Source organism: Meleagris gallopavo, chromosome 8, assembly GCF_905368555.1.
Source record: "Meleagris gallopavo chromosome 8, MGAL_WU_HG_1.1, whole genome shotgun sequence".
NCBI lineage: Eukaryota > Metazoa > Chordata > Aves > Galliformes > Phasianidae > Meleagris > Meleagris gallopavo.
This window is the reverse complement of record NC_139411.1, coordinates 23927079-23952326: the sequence shown is the minus strand read 5'-3', so window position 1 is coordinate 23952326 and position 25248 is coordinate 23927079. Positions and strand designations below refer to the sequence as shown.

General features: G+C 39.8%; 1 protein-coding gene across 1 annotated transcript in view; it reads right to left on the bottom strand.

Moving 5' to 3' along the window:
- Positions 1-25248, bottom strand: part of SORCS3 (sortilin related VPS10 domain containing receptor 3) — a 272688-nt gene that overhangs the window by 79852 nt on the left and 167588 nt on the right. Inside the window, exons 5-7 of the mRNA XM_085229454.1 lie at positions 24679-24752; positions 6393-6457; positions 111-229 (exon numbers count right to left, since the gene is read on the bottom strand). Coding sequence (XP_085085580.1) covers positions 111-229; positions 6393-6457; positions 24679-24752 — 258 coding nt within the window. The remainder of the gene's footprint in view (positions 1-110; positions 230-6392; positions 6458-24678; positions 24753-25248) is intronic.

Sequence of the window (25248 nt, the reverse complement as noted above, 5' to 3'; positions counted from 1 at the left end):
TGTGATTTGTGATCACATGCACTTGTCCTAAAAATATGCCTTCTCTCTTGCACAGAACAAATAACTTGTGCAGGCAGAATTCATGTCATGTTCTTATCAAATCAACGTACCTGGATGAAGATATATTCATCCTGAACAACAAGGGAGTTGATGTCAATGGAGCGTGAAAATGGCCCACTCCTTTTGGTCTCTGAGCACTCCTGGATCCGACAGGTCAAATAGTGGGTGTCTGTAATGGGAGAATATGTACACATGAAAAATGGCCATACAGGAGCCTGCTGTCTGAAAATGTCATCAGCAGTTCAAAAGAAGGTCTCTAATGGGAAGTCTTAATCTCATCTCCAGCTCCCTAAACATTAGCATAAGATCTACTTACATCTTTTAAAATCATAAGTGTTCACTTGGATCAGGAATTTATCACACTTCCACACCTACTGTTCCCCTCCCCATTGTGCAAATATTCCCCAGGCAAGTAGAGTTCAAACCATAAATGGAGGATACAAATAATTAATGTGGCACAAAACTGATGAATGCTTGTGTCTGGAGAGAAGACAGGAAGACCCTTACGGTAATGGGATGCCCTGTCAGTCCTCAGCATTGCTTGAGAGAAGGAATAAGAGTAGAAGAAGAATATGAAGGAAAAAAAGACATAAGGCAGTCAAGGTGCTCCCAGAAAGGGGCCTGGATAAGAAGGCAGTCATATGGCTAGATGCTCAGTGGTTAAGCAGAGACAGGATCACGTCCAACAATTTGGCAGGGATTACGGAGATTAAGCATTGTTTCACTCAAGCTAAGAAAAAAAATTGTGAAACAGAACCATCACATCACAGCACTGTGTCTCTGGATGTATGTAATCTAAATATGTCATCTCTGCCTTTCAACTGTTCTTCTGAGAAGTGCAAATTAGGAAGAAAACGAAAATACAACTAAAATGATGGCTGCAGTGATAAAAGGGTCATATCTTTTACACTGCAGCACTTTTACAGACTTCTTAGCTTCAAGCACTTGTTGACTTTTCTACAAAGGGTGAGAACATACCATAGGGGAAGAAAGCTGAGCTTATAATGGCTGAGGTGAGATTGATGCAGCGCTTTTAGTTCCCATGACAGCACCTATTAGTAAGGATCTTGCTGAACTGTGCCCAAAAAGATAAAAGAGAACTTCAAAAGAGGAGTAGCCTAGCAAGCTGCTTACAGCATTCTCGATCGCATAAACTTGTTATTGTCCTTTGTCTGTGTCTTTGGAAACAGCAAAATGTGATTAACTGAAAAGCAGTGAGGGGCACAGCTGAGATTCTCTGACACTGCTAACTACCATTTCAGATTCAAAACCAAATTTTTCCAAGTTTGGCATTTTTGCCTTCCATCGCCAAGTCCCACTTACTGACTCTAAGAACGCGAAGTGAAAACAAAGCAAGTAAAAGGTATTGACTAAAAAATGCCGCAAACAGCCATTAAACTTGAATCTAATAGAAGTTCATGACTAGCTTCGTGGACTGAAGGTCCATGGTTCAAGGCTGCAGACCTGTTAGATGCACCGGGAATTCTAGGTTAATAAAGGCTACACATCTGATTCAAAGCAGTTGCATACATCTGGTGCTGAAATGAAAGGTAGTCCCACTGATGATGCTGAAGCAGCAGCAATGGTCGCCAGTTCCAGCTGCCAATTATCTAGGGATAATCAATGCATATGGTGTACACTAGAATGTGTCTGATCTAGAGACAGTGCCAAATAACTGGAGTTGTGCTTTCTTCCAACACAAAATTCCAGCAGCAGCAGAGAAGTCAGATTCTCAGGTAGGATAAATTAAGACTTTTCATCAACTGACATGTCCAGACTTGGTCTGGAGATGCTATTTATGTCCTGCATGTGGAATCTAAGACATTGAAGCAACTTCTCAGAAAACAAGAGGGTTCCCCATATTTCCATTCAACCCAAGAGCTCAGCAGCCCTGATTTGTACTTTGAGGTAGCACTAAAATTAGGCAGAACAAGGAGGAAAGGTCAGGAGCTGTATTTTTAGAAGCTCATTCCCTCCAGTATGTTCTCCCACACAGTCGCCTGGATATTCTTATCCCTCTGAAAAAGGGGATAATTTGCTGCTGTTGAGTGACAGAATGGGAGGAGGAATAAAAACCTGTCACAAATAAATGCAAATAAACCACAAGTGTTGACATGACAACTAGCTTCCTGCCTACTGAGAAATGTGTCATTTTGAGTGTGCTACACCAGCAATCAAATACACTCAAAGAATGGCACCAGATTAATATTCATAGGAAGCTGGTGGTGGAGAAGGGGAGTCGTGTCCTACCCATTTTCTGCTTAGTCTCTTGTTTACTTATTTTCATGTATCTGCAAAAGAAAACAAGAGAAGTAAAAATTTGTCTTCAAACCTGTCTGCCTTTTGGTTCAAAACTAAGTTCAATTTTGAGTTTCTTTGTGATGTCCCACAGAAAATGAAAAATGATTCCTTTTACAGCACCTTAAAAATCAGGTAAAAATATGACAGAGTATAACAAATACTAACTTCTGGGCAAGAAGAAAAAGTCATCCAGCATAACAGACATCCAAGTGGACATTTTGCAAGGCCAGAGGAAGAAACTAGAGAAAAACCCAAACCAACAGTTAAGACTAGGATATGGCAAAAGTCTCAGAAAATGCAAAGGCAAAAATTTCAAGGCCAGGAAGGCTGGTTTTCTTCAAGTGAACAGAAGCTGGGGAGCCAAATTCTAAAGCAGTAATTTCAGAAGACCTTATGCAGCCATTTTCCAAAATAATCAGCATCTCCTTTCTAACATTCAAGTTGCCCCTGCATTATTCACCCAGCATTCAGTACACATTTGAGTACTGCTGAAAGCAGGAAACAATCTGAGGTCCCTATCCAAGCTACCTGAAGGGTAAGATCCCTTGAGGACTATGCTCTTATTTACAGAGCATATCTTCATCTGTATAAATAGGATTGGGCAAAAAAAAAAACCAAAAATATCAAATAAAAAAGAAAGGAACATCTACCATCAAAGCTGTTATGTCCCTCTTCTCTGAAGAGAGCTCAATTTTCAACCCTTTTTTGCAGAGCCACAAGGAAAAAGTATGGCACATGCCCAAGCTAGGCACTAACCTTGTAAAATCTTGCTAACCTTCCCCTGGAGGACGTATGCCTTATAGAAAGTTGGCTTTGATTTGAGGATTATTTCCAGTTTGTATAATGTTCCATACAACACCAGAATTAGAGACTTTTTTTTTCCACCCCTTCTTCTTTTTCAGTGCAAAAAGATTTCCCCTCTCAACAACTTCTTATGCTTGTAACCCAATATCCAGTTACTTTCTCAGCCCATCTGTGAATGAGATAATATGAACACTGAACAGCCCAGACATTCTGCTGCAGCTCCCAACATCCGCACCTCCACACAACCCTTCCCACAAACTTATCACACTCCAGAGTAAGGAATAGCTTTTTCAGAGGTATATCCATTTCCTAGCTAAGGAGCTCAAAACACTTCCCCATTGCTAATTAACACAGTCTTCCATCTTAAGAATTCAGAGTGTATTTATACTCATTCTAGAAGTGATAAAGCTGAAGTAAATTCTTGAAATTTGCATGAAATGTGCAAGTTAAGACAGCCACAAAGTCCCTTCTTTGCCCACCAGCCATGACTGAGTAACTCTAGGGGGAAGAAGGCACCCAGGAGACTCTCTTGTGGGTGAAACCCAAGGATGTGATCCCTTAAGGGAGACTTAAGGGAGAAGTCAAACCTGCCACTGTGATAGATCTGTGTGGCAGGTTACTGTGACTCGTGATGACACAGGGCAGCACAGGCTCTTAGCAGGGCCTGCTCCTCCAGGCAGCATTAACAAGCCAACTGGAGAAGGCACGGCTAGCCAGCATGGCTAATAGGAAGAAGGGTAGCTGAGGGAAAGAAGTTGTTCTGGCAGATGGGCTCAGATTAAAATCAACCTGACAGGGAAGCACCCAAGCCAAAGGTACAGTACCTAAAGCACCTACTTGCTCTTAAATTTTAGAAATACAGCAACAATAGCTCTATCAAAGTGTCAAAAAAAAAAAAAAAAAAAAAAAAAGAAAGAAAAAAGAAAAAGTGAAAAGTTTTATCTGCTGCAAAAGACAGAAACAGTTTGAGATCAGCCAGGCACTGGAATTCACAGCATCTTACAGATATTTACTGGGACATGGATGCTGGGGAAGTTAATTTTTGAAGATGTTAACATTTCTAATGACCAGACAGACAAAACCCAAGGAGCAAGGCTGCACCTATGGAAAAGAGAAAATAGGATAGGTCTTCCACCTCCCAGCTCCCTGAGTTTGATGATAGCCCTGACTCATTTATGGATGAATGATATTCTACTATATCCCAGCCCCTGTGTATTCTAAGCTCCAGTGTCTGAATCAATATTAGATGAGGTCTTTAATCCCTTGAGTAATTGCTATTAGAGAAGGAAAAAGAAGTCAAATTCATGATTCTAATTCTAAATTTCACACATTAAAAGGAAAAAAAGGGAAAAAAAGAAAGAGTAAAAGACAAATGCCACCTCTAGAACTGCATACTTTTAAAATTGTCAGGGATATTACAGACAGGAATTCTAGTTCCCAACCTGAGCTGAGCAATGGGAATAATCAAATCTATGTCTCTTAATGCATCAGTTAAGTAACTGAACCACAGACCAACCTGAGAGGAATTAAAAAAAAGCCTCCTCTTCCTTCTGCCAACCACTGAGGAAAACTTTAGTCACAAACTTTTTGATCAAGAGGAGATAAATGCAGGGACCCATTTTCCAGCATGTCTAAGTGCCTCAGCCACTTCACTGAGAGCATGAAGTACCATTTTTGTTACGGAGCCAGCCAGGAGAAAAGCTCAGCCTGCGGTTCCTAAGCACACAGAGCTGCACCATTTCACACCAGGTGAGACCATAGCTCTGAGGCAGCCAATGTTTTCTAACACAAGCTAATATTGTTTTAAGCCTTAAAAACTCTAATTAGAGCAACATAGTTCTTCTACCATAGTGCTATGCTTGGCTGGGAGAGGAGCCTTTTCACTGCTGTCCCCCAGCGGGACACACCAGTGGGGCCAGCACAGCCCACTGGGGCCCTGCTAAAGGGACAATGCCTTGCTATGGGCCTATATTGCTGACACTACTGTTCAAGTCTGACTCTCAGGGAAACCCTCAATGCCATCAACTGCCAATTTCAAAATGCTGAATTTATACATTAAAACAAGAACAAACAGCACGCCCCAAGCAAACAAGGCCCGAAGGAAGAGAGCTGTCTGGGAACTGGGGAAGCATCTTTCAAATGAAGCATGTTCAGCCTTGATGCATCCAGTATTCAAATAGCTGGCTGAGCTAGTTTAAAGTTAGTTTGAAAACAGACTTCATCAGCATTTTGTTTACTTACTTGCTTACTTTTTCACTTGCTTTTTGCCACTTTTCCTAGCATCTCTACAATAACATATGCAGCAGCAAAAGCACTGAAAAAGCCTCCCTACCTTGCCCACCCACCTGCAAGCTTATTTTGCTCTTTCCCCATACTTAACAAACAGCTGTCACCCCAAAGCTTTATTGCCTGATTATTTATTCAGCTGCCATCACTAAATAGCAGTGGGAGGCCCATGAATGATTGTGGAAGATCCACAGCCTCAGAGAAGTCACCCTGACAGACAGGAGCTTGTTCGCACAGCATCTGGCCTATGCAGCATTCAACTAAACAGAAAATTTGTAACCAACAAAAATGAAACCCTTTCCCCCCCAGAAATCTACAACCTCAGTCCTATGCTGCTTTTCTACACTGTCCCTGTCGCATAAAAGGGACACATTCCTTTTTCCTACTTATTACCTCAAATACAGGCAATTTTTCCAGGCATGTTTCCAATATGGAGGGCATATTCATACATCCTACACAAAACTAAAAAGTCCTTTCAAAATGAGTCAAAGGGTACCTGGGGCATAGGGACATCCTAGTTAGAGAAGTCTGACTGTAAGCAATTTTTCAGACTCCTCAGTAAAACTGAGCTGTTGTGAATACCTCTGGAAACACATAAAGGCTGTACTGCACAGCACTGGCAGCACAGCTGTTTCTGATTTATATGCCTATCACATAAAATACGTGATACTGAAAACAGCTAAACAGTGAACAGCACAGACTGTTTCTTAGCCCAACAGATTGTGCTTCCACCCAGGTTCTCCACAGACACACATCCTTCAGCCTCTGAATTCCCCCCAGATTTAAAGGATAAGAATATGCCTCACATCAAACCCCATGATACACATTTTTCCTATCAATTAAAATGTAAATGCAAAGACAAAATGAGCAAAGTGAATTTCAATTCCCACTCCATTCTTGACTCAAAGTGCAATTTTTCAACATTGACTGCAGGCACTCACGTCCATCAGCTGTCCGGGCTTCCATGTGTACAAGGTCTGGTTCTTTATCCAAACCCATCACGGACCTGAAAGAAAGACAGAAAAAAAGAAAAGTAGTAAAGAGGTGAGCTAAAAGGCTGCAATCAGATGGACAGAGCACGTGGGCTAGCAAAACCAGTTCAACTTTATGATACCAGGCATGTAGATCCCTACCTTCTGCCCTCTTTGTAGTCTCTGTTTCTATGTAGTCTGCTCTCAGGAGCCAACTGTTAAACTTACCCTACCTTCCCAGATGCTGATGAATGAGCCTGCTTGTCCCTTGCCTACAGGAGCATTTCTGTGGCAAGGGAGACTTCTGTGTGCTGGAGACTACAGCAGCCATTTCTGTGGTGGCAAAGCTATCTGGCACAAGATTCAGTCAAATGAGAGCTCTATTTTCATACTGCAAGAAAGATGAGGACACAGCAGACAAACACTTATAGACAGCAAATTAAAAAGGGGTTTTACTCAGCTGAATATTGTGGTGAGATCTGTCCCTTGTTTGCTGGGCAATCTTGCTATCGTTTATCTCAGTTTACCCATCTTCAAATCAGGTACACATACATGGTAAACTTCAGACAAGAAATTGCAAGCTAGTATTCATTATTCACTCCATGTCGTAACCCCTGATAATCATGAAATAAGGCATAAGTTTCTCTAAGCCTTATGGGCTGAACACCTCAAGACAAATCTTCATGTGCATTTTTCTTTTATTCCCTAAAAACATTTTGCAAGACACACTACAAAGACAGTTTTCCTCTTGGCAAAGGGAAAGTCAAGCCCAGAACAGAAATGTTATTATTAGTGTTCTGGCTGATAAGAATCACTAGGAGATGAACATTTAGTCTTAGCAATGGCTGGCAGGGGAAAAAAAAAATCCATAGATGTCCACGTGATTTATGGAGCTGCTTCTCCTGAGTTAACCAAGGGGTTAGATTAAAAAGGGACAACGACAAAAATCAGTTTCTAATTTGGTGGAAGCTGAATTTGATACAGTAGATTGTAAATAATAGATTCCCTCTGAGCCAACCAACATTCACAATTCCCTAATGCTACGAAGCACTTCCATCACAATCTTTCGCTGCTTAATCCTTGGGGCATCAACAGCTAAAACATTCCAAAAAGAAAAAAAGAAAAAAAAAAGAAAAAAAAAAAAAGACATATAAAATACAGATGCTCTGATAAATTTTTGTGGAGCTGAAAAAGCAAAGCAATTAAAACAACAAACTTACATACACCCCAGAATACGGCTAAGATCATTGAGTGCTGCAAATGCCAAAATAACTGCACTATGACCCAGAGTGGAAGTAACTGAAAGTGGCTCGTCTCATTAACCAGAGCTTCATGATAACAGTGAACCTACTCTCAGCACATTGTGAACTGTGGCAAAAACCAACAAAGCAAAAACAAAGCCACACAGGCAGAGTTTTCATCACTCCACTCCCAGTGAGAAATAGCCTGTTCCTTAATCACTTCCATCAGTTTCAAGGTGATGCCACAAGGAAGAAAATGCTGTTCATTATCAGTAAGAATGTCAGAAAAGGCCAGAGTCCCCATGACCACATAATCGTTGGGGTCACATCTTCTCAAAGATCTGGGCACAGTTAAGAGTGGTAGTAAGACAGGTAAGGCATTCCTTAAAATGTCAATGAAAAACATTATGAGATAGAGCAAAATACATTACCAATGCACAAAAAGAGCATGTCATTCCCATCCACAGCAAAATTCTTCTGCCTTTTTCCCATAAGTAGCTATAAATTCTATAATCTCAGTTGTTCAGCAATCACAACTTTCATTTATGGCACACCAAATGGGATGGAGGTATATGCTCACCAACGTATCTGTGCATCACAACTTTATCAAAGGGGCCAGTAATTTCAGCATTTTTTGGTAGGGTTGAGAGCACATCAAGAATCAACCCAATAGCTCTTCCCAGCAGGCTTTCTAGCTGTCACGCTAGAGGCTAGACTCTACAGTGTTTTTTCTTGAAGTCAGATGCCAGCCTTTTACACAGAGCCATTGGCCGTGTCAGCAATGCCAAGCTGTCACCATTCCGCTTGGCATCTCCTGGGTTCCTCCCACTCCTGGCCCAGAAAAAAAAACATCAGAATGCTATCCATTTTAAAAGTGACTGCAATTAGGGGAACCTAAGCATTTCTGAATAAAAGCCAAAATTATTATTACTGTTGTGTGCACAGACAGCCTCTTGGATTCCCTCCACTTAAAATTCCTGTTACGAAAGCACCAAGGAAGGATAGGAGTCTCTTGAAGTATGTCAGTCTAGCTTGAATTTCCTTTCCAATGCCATCTATTTCTTTCCTTAATTAGTTTTGACTAGCCCAATGGTTCTTTTCAGAACAACAACAAAGAGATCCGTATACAGCACCTCCCAGTATTTCTCTGCTTGCTGAACACTGTACTTCGAGTGGAAAAGCTCACAAACCAATCTCCTGCGATCCAAAAGTAAAACAAGCTCCTGTTATCTGCAGGTAGATAACAAGCCTGTAAAGTAATGCTTCAGTTGTCCTTCCTTCTCCCAAACCAGTTCTCTTCAATTCAAAGCCTCTGACTGCAAAACAAATCCACAATCAATGCCTTTTCTTTACGTCTGCTCCCACCCACAATGATGATGGCTGTGCTTTGCAGTGTGTCTGCCTCCAGAACACAGGTGTTTTCAGTAAACATCCTCAAGTCCTTTCTGTCTGGAGAAGCTTTACATAAAGAATGCAAAAGAAGTTATGTAATGGAAAAAGCAAGATATGAACATAAGTCCTAGAACACTCTTGCAAACATGCACACAGACTGTAAAGCTATTCATAATCCCACGTGGTAACTGAGCTGGTCTTGAAATCACACTGCAACAACCACTCAGGTGCAGCAATACAAGAAGAAAAACAGACACCTTTACAGCTGTACATTTTCTCATGCCTTCTGTCTTTCAAGGACATTTGAAGAATATACTGTGCAAAACAACTTAACAACTTGATGAGGAGGATGTCAGCATTCTGTGACAGAACTTTGCATGTTCTGTACTTGTACAGTCAAGTGGAACCCCCTGAGCAGACTGCTTGGGAAAGAGTTTCATTGCTCTCTGACTGACAAACAGTTCTATTTTAGAGGGTTACAAAGGAAAGAGTATTTAACAACCCTCAGAAACCTTAGGCATAGCTTGAAAACATTTTTCCTGTTATGTGGTCATACCTCAGGCTCTAGGCACAGCTCAGCTCTGTTTGGGATGTGCACAAACTCCAAATGACACAAACCAAACAAAAAAACAAAAAAAAACAAACAAAAAAAAAAAGGCAATCACACTGTGACAAACGATGCTAAATCAACATCCTCCACCTTCTCTATTCATTTATCACCACTCGGATGAAAAAACGCTGAGAAAAGAGGATGCACCCAGAAGTGACAGGAAAGGTCATTTTTTCCTCTTGACATGTTCCCTGACTGCTGCAAAGGCAGTTTTTGAAATGGGGAGCCTGCAGCTAATGTTGCAGCTGACACGGGATCATTGGCCAATTAAGAATTCAAACTATCTCTGAATCCCATTAGGAAGGACACAGTGGTTACACGGTCTCTATCTTCTGTAGCTTTTTTTTTTTTTTTTTTTTTTTTTTGCTTTCATAGTAACTCATTTTCACAAGATCTTTACTCCCTTCGTTTCAGAAGAAGACTGTGATCTTGAAAGGTGAAAGACAGGACCCTCACAAGATCTTTATCTCTATCTTGAGGGGAAATCATTGTGCATGGATGCACATTTATTATGCTGTTCTGATAATATTTCATCTCTGACCTGGAGGAAGAGCAAGCAAGAAGGGCAAGGAAAACACTGCACTTTGCATTGTAAGTAGATATTCCTATAAGACACTGCATAGTTCAAAATTAAAAATGCAAAGAAAAGGAAAAAATAAAAAACACAGACTCTCAGTCTGGGCTCCCTGCCCTACTGAACATTTCAACTCACTGATACTACCAACAATATCACCCCTCCCTGGAACAAGCCACATTTTTCTACCCATTTTCCAGACATCACGCATTAATGGTGAAGAACAGCATTGAGTTTTAACTACTCTCATATTCTAGATCAAAAATGCTGAGCAATTCAGACTGCCTGCCATTGATCCCGGTTTCCCAAACCATAAACAGAGAATAAGAGACACCCTGCTCCTCTATCTCCTGGATACATTCATATGTGGGAGGTGGAAGGGAGTTATCACTAGAACTCAGAACATTAGAATAAAGGATTTATAATAAGGTCAAAAACAGACCATAGCGTTCAGGCTTTCAAACTTGGTCTGGAAACTGCTAGACTAAGCATTTGGCACAGGAGCATGCATTGTTCTGATCCAGCCAAGACAGCATCCAGCAGCTCTGGTTTGAAAACATAAACAAAACTTTTAAAATGGACTGAAACTTCTACAAGATGACAACTTGGAGACACTTTTTTGGAGTCTGGAATGTCAGATAAAAGGTACCTGTGACTGCTCATATCCAGAGACAGAGGAAGCAGATGGAGACTGCTAAGCAGGATGTTGAGCAACAGGAATGAAAATAGGAAGGAACAAAGTACATTTATTGTGTAATAATATGTAAAGCGGGAAAAACACATCCTTTTGCTTTGGGCAACTGTAGTCAAATTAGTGGATGCTGCCAATTAGCCTGCTGCAATTTTAATTGTATCCTGCTCCAGAAATGAGTAAACCCTTGTGAATGGTGACAGACAAGCAGCACTTGTGATCAAGTCACCCAAGCAAAAAAAGGGCAGGTGAGAGCAGAAACTGATGCAGACCATTCCTGTTCAGCTGATGTGAATCTTCTAACGTATAGTGCCATTGGTGAATTATAAATGCTGTTTCAACATGGATCAATTGATTGCCTTGTGTTGCCAAGGTATCAATAAGTGACATCAGATTTTCCTCAGCATCAATAACGGGGGATGTCTTGAGATGATCAAGGGGATTCTGTCTGTTTCCCTGCTATTTAATGGAGTCAAGGCTAGAACTAGATCCAACAGGTATTGACTGTGCACAAGTAACAGCCAATGCACACAAAAGCTACATATACTCAGGCTAACAACATGAAATAAAGAAATATAGTTGGGGAAACTATACATACAATTGAAGAAAGAATGCATTCATTAAGCACATTAATACAGCATTATTCTCTGTGACTGAACAGGGGAGACACTGCTGGATAGGGTAGGATGTGAAAAGGCTCTGAAGAGTTACAGATAAAATACCTCCTTGCACATTTGAAATAAAGCTTAGGAAAAGAGCTTGGCAGGAAGATACTTTAAGAAAATGTCTGATCCAGGTCCTTAGAGCTTCCTACATATTATCCAGTGCTAATTTTTGTGATGCTACAGTTCTGGACATTGGTAAAACTAATTGTTGTGAGATTTAGCTTGCTAGATAAGGCCAAAAAAAATTTCCCAGTATTTTTTCTTAGATAATTTCTTTTCAGAAGACATTGCAGAGCCAATGTCCTAGTTCATCTTGAGGAGGTGTTCTATCTGGTACATCTAAGGAAACAAAACTTGTGCATTCACAATCTCTGCTTGTGTGTTCATAAGTGCATACACGCACCTGACTACCTGCATTCCACCTCCACTACCTGCTGGAACATCTAAACCAGTTTTCTGTCAACTCATAATGAAATAGCGGTCCTAAAACTAAGATGTTGCTACAAGTTTCATGGACATAACAGTGCAGCAAGAGGAAAGAGGTCTAAGTCAATATATTCACTGAGGAACAGGTTGATATTTAAACTCAACCTCCTTGCAGATCAGTAGAGAAGCCACACAAGACAGCAGGTTTTGTGGCACACAAACTTTTCTCCTTCTTCTCATTACATAAAAGAAGGTGACTCTTTGTTTCACAGAAATTAACAGAAACTCAAAAGAAATGTCACTGAACCTGAAAATGCCTTTAAAGGATATTAATCAACTGAACAAAGCCACTGCTGGATCACATTTTTCTTTATTCTATATGCTAATACCAAAATCTAAGGAAGCGCAAATATTACTCTCTAATTCTCATCTAGTTAATAGGTCTTAGTTCTTTCAAATCCCCTGGCATTTCTTACCTTGCCTACGCTATGAATCCCAATAAACATAACTGAAGTTTGCGATACAATCATGAAAAAGTGTGTGGGCAGGAGGGTGAAGAACCTTACTTGCAGCCCTGTCAAGGTTTGAAAGCTCCAGCAGCACCGGCAGAACACATGCCGGAGGTGGCATCTTAATTTCCCAGCGGTGCCAGAAATATCTTCTCCTGGGGACTGAGGCTCATGCAGGGAGCTGATCTGTCAGCTATGTCAAGGCAGCACTCGTAGCGGGTGTGCTCCCAGGTGTAGTCACAGTCCTGCTGCTAACTTACAAACTAAATAAGCTGCTTCCATGCAGTTTGCTGCTTCTCTACTCTGGACTATCAGCATACCAGGGTATGTAAAAGCAGATATGGTGGAAGTAAAACAGTGGCTGCTCACTGACTTAAGATGTTATTGTTGTGAAGATCTCCAAGCTTCAGCACACAATATACATCCGTTCGCTCCATGCGCATTTAATACAGACAGCAAGGCTCTGAGAAAAGTGTTTATAGGAAGTAGAGAGGGGACTCGCCCATGATTAGAGGTCTGTAAAATTAACGGTAGACAGGTTTGAAACACATTCCAACAAAAGGTTGTGATGATTTGATTCTGTTTTGCACACAGAAGGATGGGACACTTATTGCAGTACCCTCCAGTATTTCATATTTCAAGTCCTTTAAGGAACCAAGAATAAAAATCGATTTTTGAAACATTAAAAATTACACATTTTCAGTTTTGTCTTCTTTCTCACCATCCTTTTTGTTTTGGAATAGATAAGGGGAAAAAAAGCACAGAAAATAGCATAGGAAAGGGAAAATGAAAATACAGAAAATATCTTGTACAAAAGCCATTTCAGTGATCAAAATCTAAGCGAGGGGAGATGTTGTAGTTTGCAGCTTTTTTTGGGGGAAAATATACATATATATATCAGGGGAATCACATTTCCTGGCCAGCTGTGCTTTGCACAAATTTATGAAACTCAAGCAGAGTTTTTGCTTTTGTTCTCAGACTGATCACTGACATTGAGCGACTTTCAGCTCTTTCCCTGCATTTGCTTTAAAATGAGGTTAGTGCCTAGTACATTATGAAGTCCAGTTAATTAATGTTTGCTCAGTGCTTGGCTGTCTTCCTTTGAAAGTCATGCAGATTGGGAATCACTATAGATTACTGCTTTGGTTTTTCAGGAAACATGAATCAACCATGTTTACATTCAATTTAGAAAAGCAAAACACATGTTCAGCAAAACCATCCGCCAGTCCTGCAGACAAGGTTTTTACTGGAGTTATCATTTCCCTCCATGGAAGGGAATGCTTAGAAGACTCTGTGCTCTCAGTTTGTCTCCTATCAAAACTATCCTAAATGCAATCTGCTCAAGCAATGTTTTACAACAGAATAAGGATTCTCAGTTCACTCTGTGTTTAATTCCCCTCATTTGTATGAACATTTTCTAACTGCAAACATGACATGCCTGAAATGATAAGGCTCAGTGATTCTGCTATTAACAGAATCCAAGGCAGAACACAGTGCTTTTGAAATGCTTCAGTGTGAGTACATCATTTAATAAATGAATGCAGCATTAGATGAATAAAAATAAAACTTAAACGTCCAAAGAGGGGACGCCAGTATGAAACTTGGCACAGGCAGAATGTATAAGATATGTTGATGAATGCCATATGCCTATGGGCATTGTACGTTGTATTAATTAAGGAAGGATGAGTCTTCACATTCCCTGTTGCAGAATACTGCAAAGAATCACCATGGGATAACGTCTAACATTGCAGAAATAATTTTGCTGTTCCGTTTATGCATTTTGGGGAAAGTCATTGTGAAAAAACAGATTTGCACAGCAAACCTTTTCTGACCATTGTTTTGCTGTATTTCAGATACAAGCCTGAAGAGAACAAATGTCTTATTTCATTCTTTGACTTTTACAAATCAGCCAGGAAAGGCAGAGAAGAGGAGGGAGAGGTGGGGCAGGGGGAGAAAGACAAAGGAGAGGAATAAAATACTCATTCAGGACCAGCAAGCATAACTGCATCAGTGCGTCTCCTTGCCCAAAAAATCACACTCAATTAGCTGCTGAGAGTGAGACACACATTTGTCCCAACATCAACAACAGGGGAAGACAAGTCCAAAAAGGAGGAAGCAAAAAGCATTCTGGCAGCAGTCAGATGTACAAAGACAGGTTCTTTCTATAGAAATAGCATGCCTATGTCGCTATAATGGGTAAAAGCAAACATGACAGGAGGTCTGTAGACAACCCAGTATCTCATGACAAGATATGTTTGTATTTTAAACACAGGCATCCTCAGATACAGCGCAGAGAGAAGAATGAAAAGGGCAAGGCTACTTGCACGTCTGTCCATCAGTGGTAGAATGACATTATAGTAGGAGAGATCTGTGAAATCATGGAGCTTTTGTGGGTTTCTTTGTTTCAAGTTGGATTGATGTCCTGATCCTGACAGGTTGAGTACAAAATGCACTTCCAGGTCTTCTGAACAGTAGAGTTCCAAAGCGTCACCATCCCCAAAGATTCTCCACTTTTCAAGTAAGAAAGCACACTGCAAAGTGCTACAACAGGAGTATGTGCTGCCTACATGACAAGAAGTGAAGATATATGGCCAAGCTGTAGGTGAACAAAGAGCTTCTCTTTGTCAAATTCTTAATCTGTTGTTATAGATGAGCAATAAGAGGAAAGAAAAGTACAAGGCCAAATGAAATGTAATACTCTGCTGCTTTCTAGCTTCAGGGCAAATTCCAAAGTGTCAACGCATTTCTCAAATCTAATGATTTGGAGAAAGAAAAAGAATTCTGGAGAAAATACAGCAGATCCAGAAATGGCTTTGGAGAGATGCTATTACAGATTGTCCCTAACATCAATATTATAATGGAACACGTCCCTTTTCCTCAATGATTTTTAATCAAAACCTGAAATCCAAAAATACTGTGAGCAAAACCCAAGAATCTTTCCATACTCTTCGGCTAAAGACTTGGCAGAGTTTCTGGTTTGCTTTTCTTCATTTTTTTTCCAATAAAAAGCAAGATGTAATTCGGTGGGAGAAAACAGATCTACTGCAATCAGCTCTGAAGACTGCTCATATTACTTACTATTTCCTCAAGTCTTTTCCAGTAATCGCAAGTTAGTACCTTTCTCTGAGACTCAGTCATGGAAATTGTGATGTTTCACTAAACATGAAGATGTATCTACAATCTGATTTTATTGCCTTCTGCCCAATGGAGGACAATTATCCATAAGATAATTACAGAGCTACGATAACCACTGCTATCTCCTATTCCAATTAGCTTGCTACAAATATGCAAGTAAAACAGCCTCACTCACTGCCTTCTCATCCTTATTCTATATATGATCAGCAAGAGACAAGTTACTGAATCAACATTATTTAAAAGAACCTGTGGCGTAGCTAATAAGATACTCCTTCCCACTCTTACATTCTGATGTAGCTTCATGCTTGTTATGCTGTACAATAGCAAAATTAAACTCATCTCATTCTACAGAGGAGGCTCGGGGGAATGCCAAGGAACGAAAGGAAGGGAGTTTCAATTTCTACTCTTGCCGAGAACGAATTCAGCCTCATATAACTGCTGATGAATTGTCGTTTTAAGAGGGTTTGTTAATTTCCAACAGGCAGAAGGCATAAAGAGGGACCTCCTTATCTTTAATGGATGTTATTGAGCAACACAAATGGCACACATTTAAATGAATGCAGAAGCATCTTGTCTGTTTTGCCACGATAAGACTGTTCTTTCTGCACGGCATGGGTTCAGCTCCTTCTGTTAAATAAAACAACTGTTTTTGTTCAACTTAATGGCAGGCAAACTTCCAAAGGTTGAGAGGTTGAAGTCAGTTCAGGGAAATGAACTGGAATTTATCTGGGTCTTTTCTGATTCTTTTTGAGAAAATTACCTGAGGAGCTTTGAGATATGACTGAAATTCGAGTTTTAAGCAAAAATGGCCCATATGTGTGTGAAGCACTTACTGAGAATTAGTTCTCCATTAGACTGCATCCTTCTCCAACAGAAGAATGCTTCCACACCCAGCTGCTGCAAAAAGGCAGGAGCTGTAAGAACTCACACTAAAGCATATCTCTGGAGATCCAAGTGGGACACCTGGGATGAGGCCTGGGGCAGCAGGGAGGCTATGCCCAGGAAAGCTGCTCAGCTCTCTGCTGTCAGCAGATGTTTTGCTGCTGAATTAAATGCCTGAAAATTTACATCCATAATCAAAGCAGGTAAAAAGATCATTTCAAATCTTCTCAGATCAGTGGTGGTTTTTAAAACAAATCCCACAGGTTTCTCTGTCAGTCATCTGAAAGCAAGAGTGGTTCCTCCCACAATGAAAACCAGCCCATTTATCCAGAAACAAAGAGGTTAGCATGGAATGAGCCAAAGGCGGAAACCTAAGCCAAATCGCACATGAAAAATTAGGAGAATATTCCTTGCTAGCCAAAGAGCACAAAATATGATAATACCATTGGTCTGGCAGCCTAGCTTTCGATTTGCTTTGCCAAGCCATGACAGTATGGGAGATCCCCACATGCCTCTGGGAGATGCATTATTCAATATATTAATTAGAGGGAGCTGGCTTTCATCATTGCTTCCTACAAAGTATCACACAGAATTACTCCGGGACTGTTACTGACAGGCTGAAATTAATTTGAGTTTGAGTTCACATGCATTAGGGAGTGTCAGAATAAAGTCAGCCCATGCAGGCCACACAAGTCTGTATTCAGGCTTCCAATGCTGACCATAAGGTTCTCATCACATCTTATTTGGTGCCCTGATGCATGAGAAGGAAATAGATTCTTTCATCATACACTGTCTGAAATGACATGGTACTGGGATCCAGCCCAGAGATCAGCCTTAACTGGGAGAGGCACTGAACCAATTCCTCCTTAGATTTTTCCTCCAAGGTGGTTTCTCTGTTCTGCTCCGGTCTTGGAGAGTTAGTCACGAGAGAGTGGAGGATTACAAATGGATCCACTATTTACAATGGGGAAATAAGAGAAGATACTGGCCCCTGGGGACATGAAGAAACCTGATTGATAAGAGACTGAATCATGAGGCTTTTAGATGGCAGAAAGTCTGAACTGTAGAACAAAGTGTGATGCTTAGTAGTAGGCAGCAAATTTAAAAACAGTGAACACAAATATTTCGGCCTTTCCTTTTAGAGTCTTAAAAAAAAAAAAAGGACACTGTCAGATGCTTTATATTAATGCAAAAAAAATCCTAAGTTATACTAAAATTACAAGAAGCCACAAATTTTAAAAGCCAAATAGGATTTATGTAAGGACATCCACAGTTGCATTAGTGGAGGAGGGTAGTCCCTCCTTTTCCAGTTTGTGCCGTCTCTAAAGAAAAGTTAAGAATAAAAAACTTTTTCAAAAGCAACTTATTCAAAAAATGTCTCTCCTAGAGACTATTACGACACCCTTGAAAGAGCTCACTCAGGCTGCATTCTATCAGAACCAGAATTCCAGAGGTGCTACACAAACTTTTAAGTCTGCTGACACGTGACTCTCTTATTTTGGTTCATTATCTAATTCATGGGTTTTAAAAGTATTTCAAATTATTCTCCCTTTACCCAAGGAGGCTGTGGATGCCCCATCCCTGGAGTCATTCAAGGCCAGGCTGGATGTTGCTCTGGGTAACCTGGTCTAGTGGCTGGCAACTCTGCACATAGCAGTGGGCTTGAAACTAGATGATCATTGTGATCTTTTTCAACCCAGGCCATTCCATGACTCTATGATCACACACACATTCCTTACAGCCAGTATGCTTTTCTCTATCTTTTTTTCTTATTAGAACAGCCTTGAGCCCAGGGAGCCTGGCAGCATACCAACCTCAAGATTTCATCCAAAAGTCAAAGAATTTATTTTCCAAGGAAAGCAAGCAGCAAGGAGAGGAGCACCAACAAGTAACTAAGTAAATAAATAAAAATCAGGCAATGAATACCCTTTACAAGTTTTTCCAAAGTATCAGCCATTGTTTAGAGTTACAATTCACAATGCAAGACTAATTGTATCAAAAGTCCTTCGTAAGCTGAAGTCATTAGAACTGATGAGGTTCAGGGGGTCTTTGTAAAACAGTCTTGTGGGATTTTCCAAAAACAGAATCCAAAGGATTTTAATTTTCTTAAGGCCATTTAAGATTTCAGGCTCTCCTAACTCTCCATGAAAACTATCACAAGGTCCCTGGAAGAACACCTACCAATCTGTAGTAAAAGAAACAGGATATTACTAAGTTTTGGGGAAAATACATTCATAGAGAAAAGCAACTTATAAAACTTTCAAAGGTTTCTAAAACCTTGCTACTCACTCCTGTGACAATCACAGTGATGAAGAAGTAATTTATGAGTGTCCCAACCACTTAGTTTGGATATCAGGAACTAATATCTGCTTTGCATCACAAAAAACCGGTGTGAAGGGGAGTCAGGACCCCTGTATCCATACACTTTGTTTCAGACTTCGCTGTCTCTCTACTTTATTTTTTAAAAAAACTCACTTATATACTGAAATAAGATTTTATTTCAAGTTTAAAAATCACTTCAAAAAAACATGCAAAAAGTCAACAACTTAAGGAGGATTCTTTTTGTTGGTGTTTGTTTTTGACAAATATTTTGCACAGATTCCTAAAATACTGGTACATGAAACTTAAAACAAACAAACAAAAAAGCCACAACATGTTTCAGCCAATAAAATGTATCCAACTCTTACATCCAAGTTTCTTTTCTATCTCTGCCACTGAGATACTGTATAATCACAAGCCAGTCAGCTACAATCTAATATTTGGAAACATTAAATATCTATATTGCCAACTGCACTAACTGTAGCACACAGAATGAAAAGAACATCGCTGTCCTCACAGTTTCCCCATTTGTTCATCTTTTGAACGAAGATGAAAATAAAATTGCTCTTATTATCACCACAATGTTGTGATCTTTAATTAAGTAACATGTCCTTGCAAGAAATCTTTCAGAATATGCCAAGACCTTTTAAGAAGGTCTCTCTCCTCAACCCTAATTATAGAGCTCAAGACTAGAATTTTAAAATTATCCTACCTAGTGAAGTTAGCGGTCATGATGGCTTGAATAGCACATTCTAGATTTATGTTAGCATCGCCCTCTGGGATGAAAACCTTTCCCAGGTGTTCCCACCTACAGGACATGGTAAATGAGTCTCTTAACACAGGCAAATGAGTCATCACACCACAGCAGCTTACAGAAGAAATAGGTCCCTGTTCAGTCCTCAAAGCATGGTGTATGTGAAAAAGCACCGTGCATATGCCTCCATGAGTCTATAGGCAGTGTTAGTGGTTGCAAAACTGGATTTATTTTATTCATAGTTCCAAGTCCAGTATAATTTTAACTCCAAGAAAACTCTAATGCAGGATCACTTTATAGTCAATTTGACATCAACAAAACTGTACTTTCTTAACACTAAATTTGCTGTAAAGATTTCTGAGATGTTTCCCAAGCACTACGCAATGACACCATCTGGTAGTTGATGATTAGTGGAATTTACAGGAGAGACATGCACATACTTACTAATCATTTAATAGCTGGCAAAAAAAAGTGAAGTAAAGCTAACCTTAGTTGGATCCAAAGAGCACTTCTGGAACTGCCCCTGAAACAGTCCACGTGGACTCAAATTGGCACTGAGATTAGGAAGTATTAATGCTCCCACAGAGTTGAGGAATAAAAACAAACCTCTGCCAATCTGCAGATACGTAACCTTTTGAAACACAGATACAACTTCCTTATTCTCCTGCTACTTTGCTCTCAGATATCCACATCAGCCTCTGCCATACTCTTCACAAAATTCAAGCTGCAAACACATAAAAATACACCATCTAACTTTATCACTGTTTCTATCCAAAGCACAATGAAAAGGACTGAAAACCTTGCCTTGAAACTTGCTGGCTTGTACCTTGAACAACTATGACAAAAAACTCACAACTCCAAAACATGATCCAAGGTGAAGCACAATCTCTTTCTTTCTCCTAGTTTCTAATCCCCAGTGTTCAAAATAACTAGGGCTGGTACTCAAGGTACAAAACAACCAGAGGCTTTATTCATTAGCTTAGAGAATGGCAGGACAGGATGACATCCACACAGGGTAGTGGTCACAGTGTCTGCTCAGCAAACATAGGCAGGGCCTCCAAAGACAGATGGGACAGCATATGATATTGACAGCCATTTAGCTGATAAGCCAGAAAACACAGCTCACCTTGTGGAACTCTGCATTTTAAAGAATAACATAATAAGACAATAAAATGACTTTATAAGCCACTGAAGTATCTTTTAAATCTCTAGTATCATTGAGTATTTATGATTAATGCATGGATATGCAATGATGCAACACTTAATATGACAGTATTTGAGTTCTTCAACCATTACAGCCAGCAAGGAAAAGATATGCTCTCCGATCTTGATCTTACCGAAGGGGTAAGAAGGCAAAGGCATCTTGAGTCACCCAACAGGACATGGAAAAGCCATGGTCCAGCTAAGTACTCAACAAGGCTTGCCAGATGCTCCATTAATCAAGTTGTCTTGCTATCTGGTTAGTCCTACTGTTCCATCACGGGAGAGACAGAGGCAGTAAAGCAACTTGGGAACTCAAAGGACTTGATTGTCCTTATCTGAACAGAGACAGAATTGGTCAGTACAAAACTGATGTGTTTTACAGTTAGGGAAACCTCCTCAGAGTTCCTACAGTATAAAATAAAGACTCTACTTTTTATAACATTCCACACATCAGCACAAGTGTGACATTACAGTGTGAGGAAAAAAAGCAGGGGCCAGAGGCAACTGGAGAAATATGTATTAAAACAAGAATACTGAATATGCTCTAACTGGAATCAGCACGAGTGCAAAGTTCTCTATCTTGAGTCATTTCATTGTCTGATGAAAGATTTGAGAATTTCTGTATCACATTAGCGTAAGCTTCTATTTCCTGCCTTACAAAATCCTAAATTATTAAAATATCTGAGGCCAAGGCACATGGGAACCAGATTTGGATTCCTGTAATCATATCAAGTAACACATTCTGTTCAAGCTGTGCCACTGCCATTAGTGGGTGTAGCTAACAAATGAATCATTACTACAGAAGTAGAGAACTCAAATCCTAGTTTTTGTAGCTACAAGTGGCCCAGATAAGAATCTCAGCATATGGATAAACTCAGAGCTGAATGCAGGAAGTGGAGGGAAATGTCCCACAAGCTGCAGTACATGTGATACCCCATATGGAATGAGAATGCAACGATCAGCACTGAAGTCTGAGACTAAGGAAAAAATAAGTCAAAAGTAAGAGCCAGGATAAAAAGCCACAGGTCAATATTGCAGCTTAGGACTTTGCTTCTGACCAGCATGGAGCCGTTGCAGGGGCAGCCTGACAGAGCTACAGCAATACGTACAGGATGACTTGTGTGTCCATGACTACCAAGGAGCTCTTGCTCACTAGACTGAATGAAAATTCACATTCCATCCTAACAGTTTTGATACAATTGCAATTTCCTCCTGGCCTTAAAGTCTCTCTATTTGAGCTCTCTCAGGGAAGGTATAATTATTCGGAAAAGTCTCTGAGAGAAAAATAAGACCTCTCCCTGTCAGGTTGACTGATCCTATGAACTAGGTAAGGATTACAGTCCTCACAAAATTATTCTCACAGTCTGATAGACAAAAAACATGTTTTGAGGAAAAAAACAGACAGAAGCTGCCTTAGACAAGACCAGCTGCATTTACATTTGATGATTAACCTATTTGATGGAAGAGGTTCACATGAGGCCCTGATAATAAGTGAATACATACCATCACAAGTAAGCAACTAATCACTGATTTTGGTATCTTCCCATCATTAGTTCACCTTTCCTGGAAAATTTAATTAACAGGTTTGATAATGAGTAGTTAATAGGCTGATGAAGGCCATTGAGTAGTGGCTCTGAAACTTACAACTATGACTCCTTTCTCCCTCTTCCATAATCTAATAAAAAAGAAATCATCACATTTTTGAGCTAAAGTGCTCTTGCATTTCTTTTCTGGTACACTTATATGCCAGAGTTTGTAAGTCATCACAGTTTGCAGCTTTAAAAAGAAAGGACAAAAGAAAAAAAAATAAATCAGACAGCTAAGGGGAGTTATTATGTTCTAAAGTTTCAACATTTCTGACCCCTGCACTATGAATTGGTTCAAATCTGTCTCACTCTGGGAAAAACCTAATCCACTCTCTTGGAAAGTGTATTGTCAATGGGATTCTACTGTTTCTGAGTGGAATAAAGATTTCTAGATCTGTGCCATATCAGCTTTAACAACAGAAGACTTTTATGTTTTCTAAGAGAAGAAGATAATTGAAACAGAGGTTTTTTCAATGCAGTGACAAAAAAGAGCATTTAAACTACACAGTGAAGAGACTGCATGAAAAGTAAAGCAAATTGCAGAAAAATCTACATCTTTAGGAGACAAGTGGACAGAGATAATCCATTAACCATTATTATTAAGGAAAAACAACAAAAAAGCACGAAAAAAAAACCCACAAAAAAAAACCAACAATGTCACAGCATCACCTTTAGAAAAAGACTTTTATTGACAGGTCAGGTCAGCCCTTGTGTGTTTTCTTCCAAGAAGGTCACTCCTCTAAGCTCAGCTGTGATATTTGAAGGATAGGGTACACCTATGCCATAGGACCAGGTACTCTATTCCACAGAAGTATACACTTGGAGAGGTTCTACGCTCATCTGTGTCAACTGCTCCTAGGCATGAATGATGAAATCAAAAGATTTTTGATAGGTCACCTGGAGAATATAACCAATTTTCCTTCACTACCAAAATGTCAACAGTGACATGGTCAGAAAAGAGTGAAGATCTTTGATATATTTTGCAGGTCTATGAGACTTAAAATCCTTACAACTTCCTTTCCTACATGGTCAAACATCTCCTTTCACTGTCCAAAATCCAAAGGCAAACTGAGGCAAATCAGATACGGTACGAAAAAGCCATCTTTTAAATGTGGGAAACTAAAGCTGTTCAAAGGGACTAGCAGAAGGACCTAGACAATTTGAAAAATCTGAGAGACATTTTTCTCCATTGCAAAGTGTGGAAATACTACAAATTCCATCTGTAGATATTTTGGCGTGGATTCCAGGTGTTCTTAATGATGATCAAGGATGCAGATTTGACTCGAAAATATTTACACTGTTCTTCACAATAACGAGTCAATACCTAAATCATCCAAGTCCTTTTTACTACTGACTCTTCAAAATAGGTGTCTCTGGTTGCTTAATAATCACATATTTTCGGACTTAAGTACAAGGCACTTATTTAACTATTCACAGATTCCGTACATCAGCACTTTTACATACTCACATACACTGCATTATCAGCATGTAGTACAATATTAAGACTGATTCAAAACCCAAATCCTAGATTCAACTACAGAAAAATACCACTGGTTTCTTTTCTCTCTCTAAAGTCAATTATTGAGTCTTCAACTGGTGGAGAAGTTTGGAAAAGCAACATGTGAAATAGAGGAGCCTGGAGATAGGAACTAAGTATATTTCATCATCTGCTTTTAAGACACTCTTCCAATTTTGGATACGAACAGTTGGGAAGAGGAAAGAAAGACAGTCACAAAGCAAATTTTTAGCAAACACTTTGCACGTCCTGGTCTCTCACTAGCCAGTAGAAAGAAACTGGCTCCTCAGAGGGTGATTCAAAGCAGAGTCTGAGTCATTCTTTCTCCCAAAGGCTTGCATAAGGAGACTGGTCAGAGTGGCTGGCTCTGTGCAAAGATTGTATTGTAGGTTAAAGGAGCTCTCAGAAGAGTGGAAAAAAAGATGGTCTAATGATCATAGATTTTCCACTGAAGTACAGGGGTAGTTTTTCTGTTAGTGTAAGCAGCTATACAAAAGAGGAAGTAGGTATTCTGCAATTACCAAACGACTTGTATTAATCTCCAGAAGACGCCAGCTGATCCTGGAGAGGAAAGAGGTATAAACACGGAGATATTCACCTATAGCTCTACAAGATACATACTACGGAATGAGTTAATCACAACCAAAATCAAGAGCATATTTGGTGTTCTGGTAAAACAACCAATCTCTTCAAATTAAAAATGCTTCACCTCTCTATAATATGCTGAAAACAAAGTCAGAAGGGAAGACTCACCAGTAAAATCTGCTTGGAGTGACTCTCTCATGCATGAGCTGCCATTTTCTTCCAAAGTCAGTAGAGCTGTACAGCTGAAAGACAGAGAGAGAAAGTATAAACTCTGAGCAAGAAAAGGAAGAGCTGCTGCTTCATAAAGGATTAAAATCTGTTCAGATTAAAGAATATGAAAGGATTCTACTGCACAGTTATCTATCAACCTCACTGCCAGGGATGGCTAATAAGACAATCTCCTCCTTACAAATTTAATCTAAACTGTACCACTGAGACTAAAAACAGGTTGGCTTTTCCAAAACATTTTCAAACATTTTTGTGCTTCCTAATTCTGCTGTCAACACGTTTGCTTTGGCTGCTGTTTGAGAAAGCTGGCAGTCCCCTAGCTTTTTCAGCCCAACAGGAAGCAGGTGATGGATGACATGTAAATTTCTATCATTGGTTAGAATGAAAGATACATGAGATTAGTTAACGTTCTTATGATGTGGTAGATAGTGACTCTATACTCAGCACCATGCTGTGATTTGTTTTTATGCTGAGGATTACATCCCTCTCCAGTGTAAGAAAGAATATGAA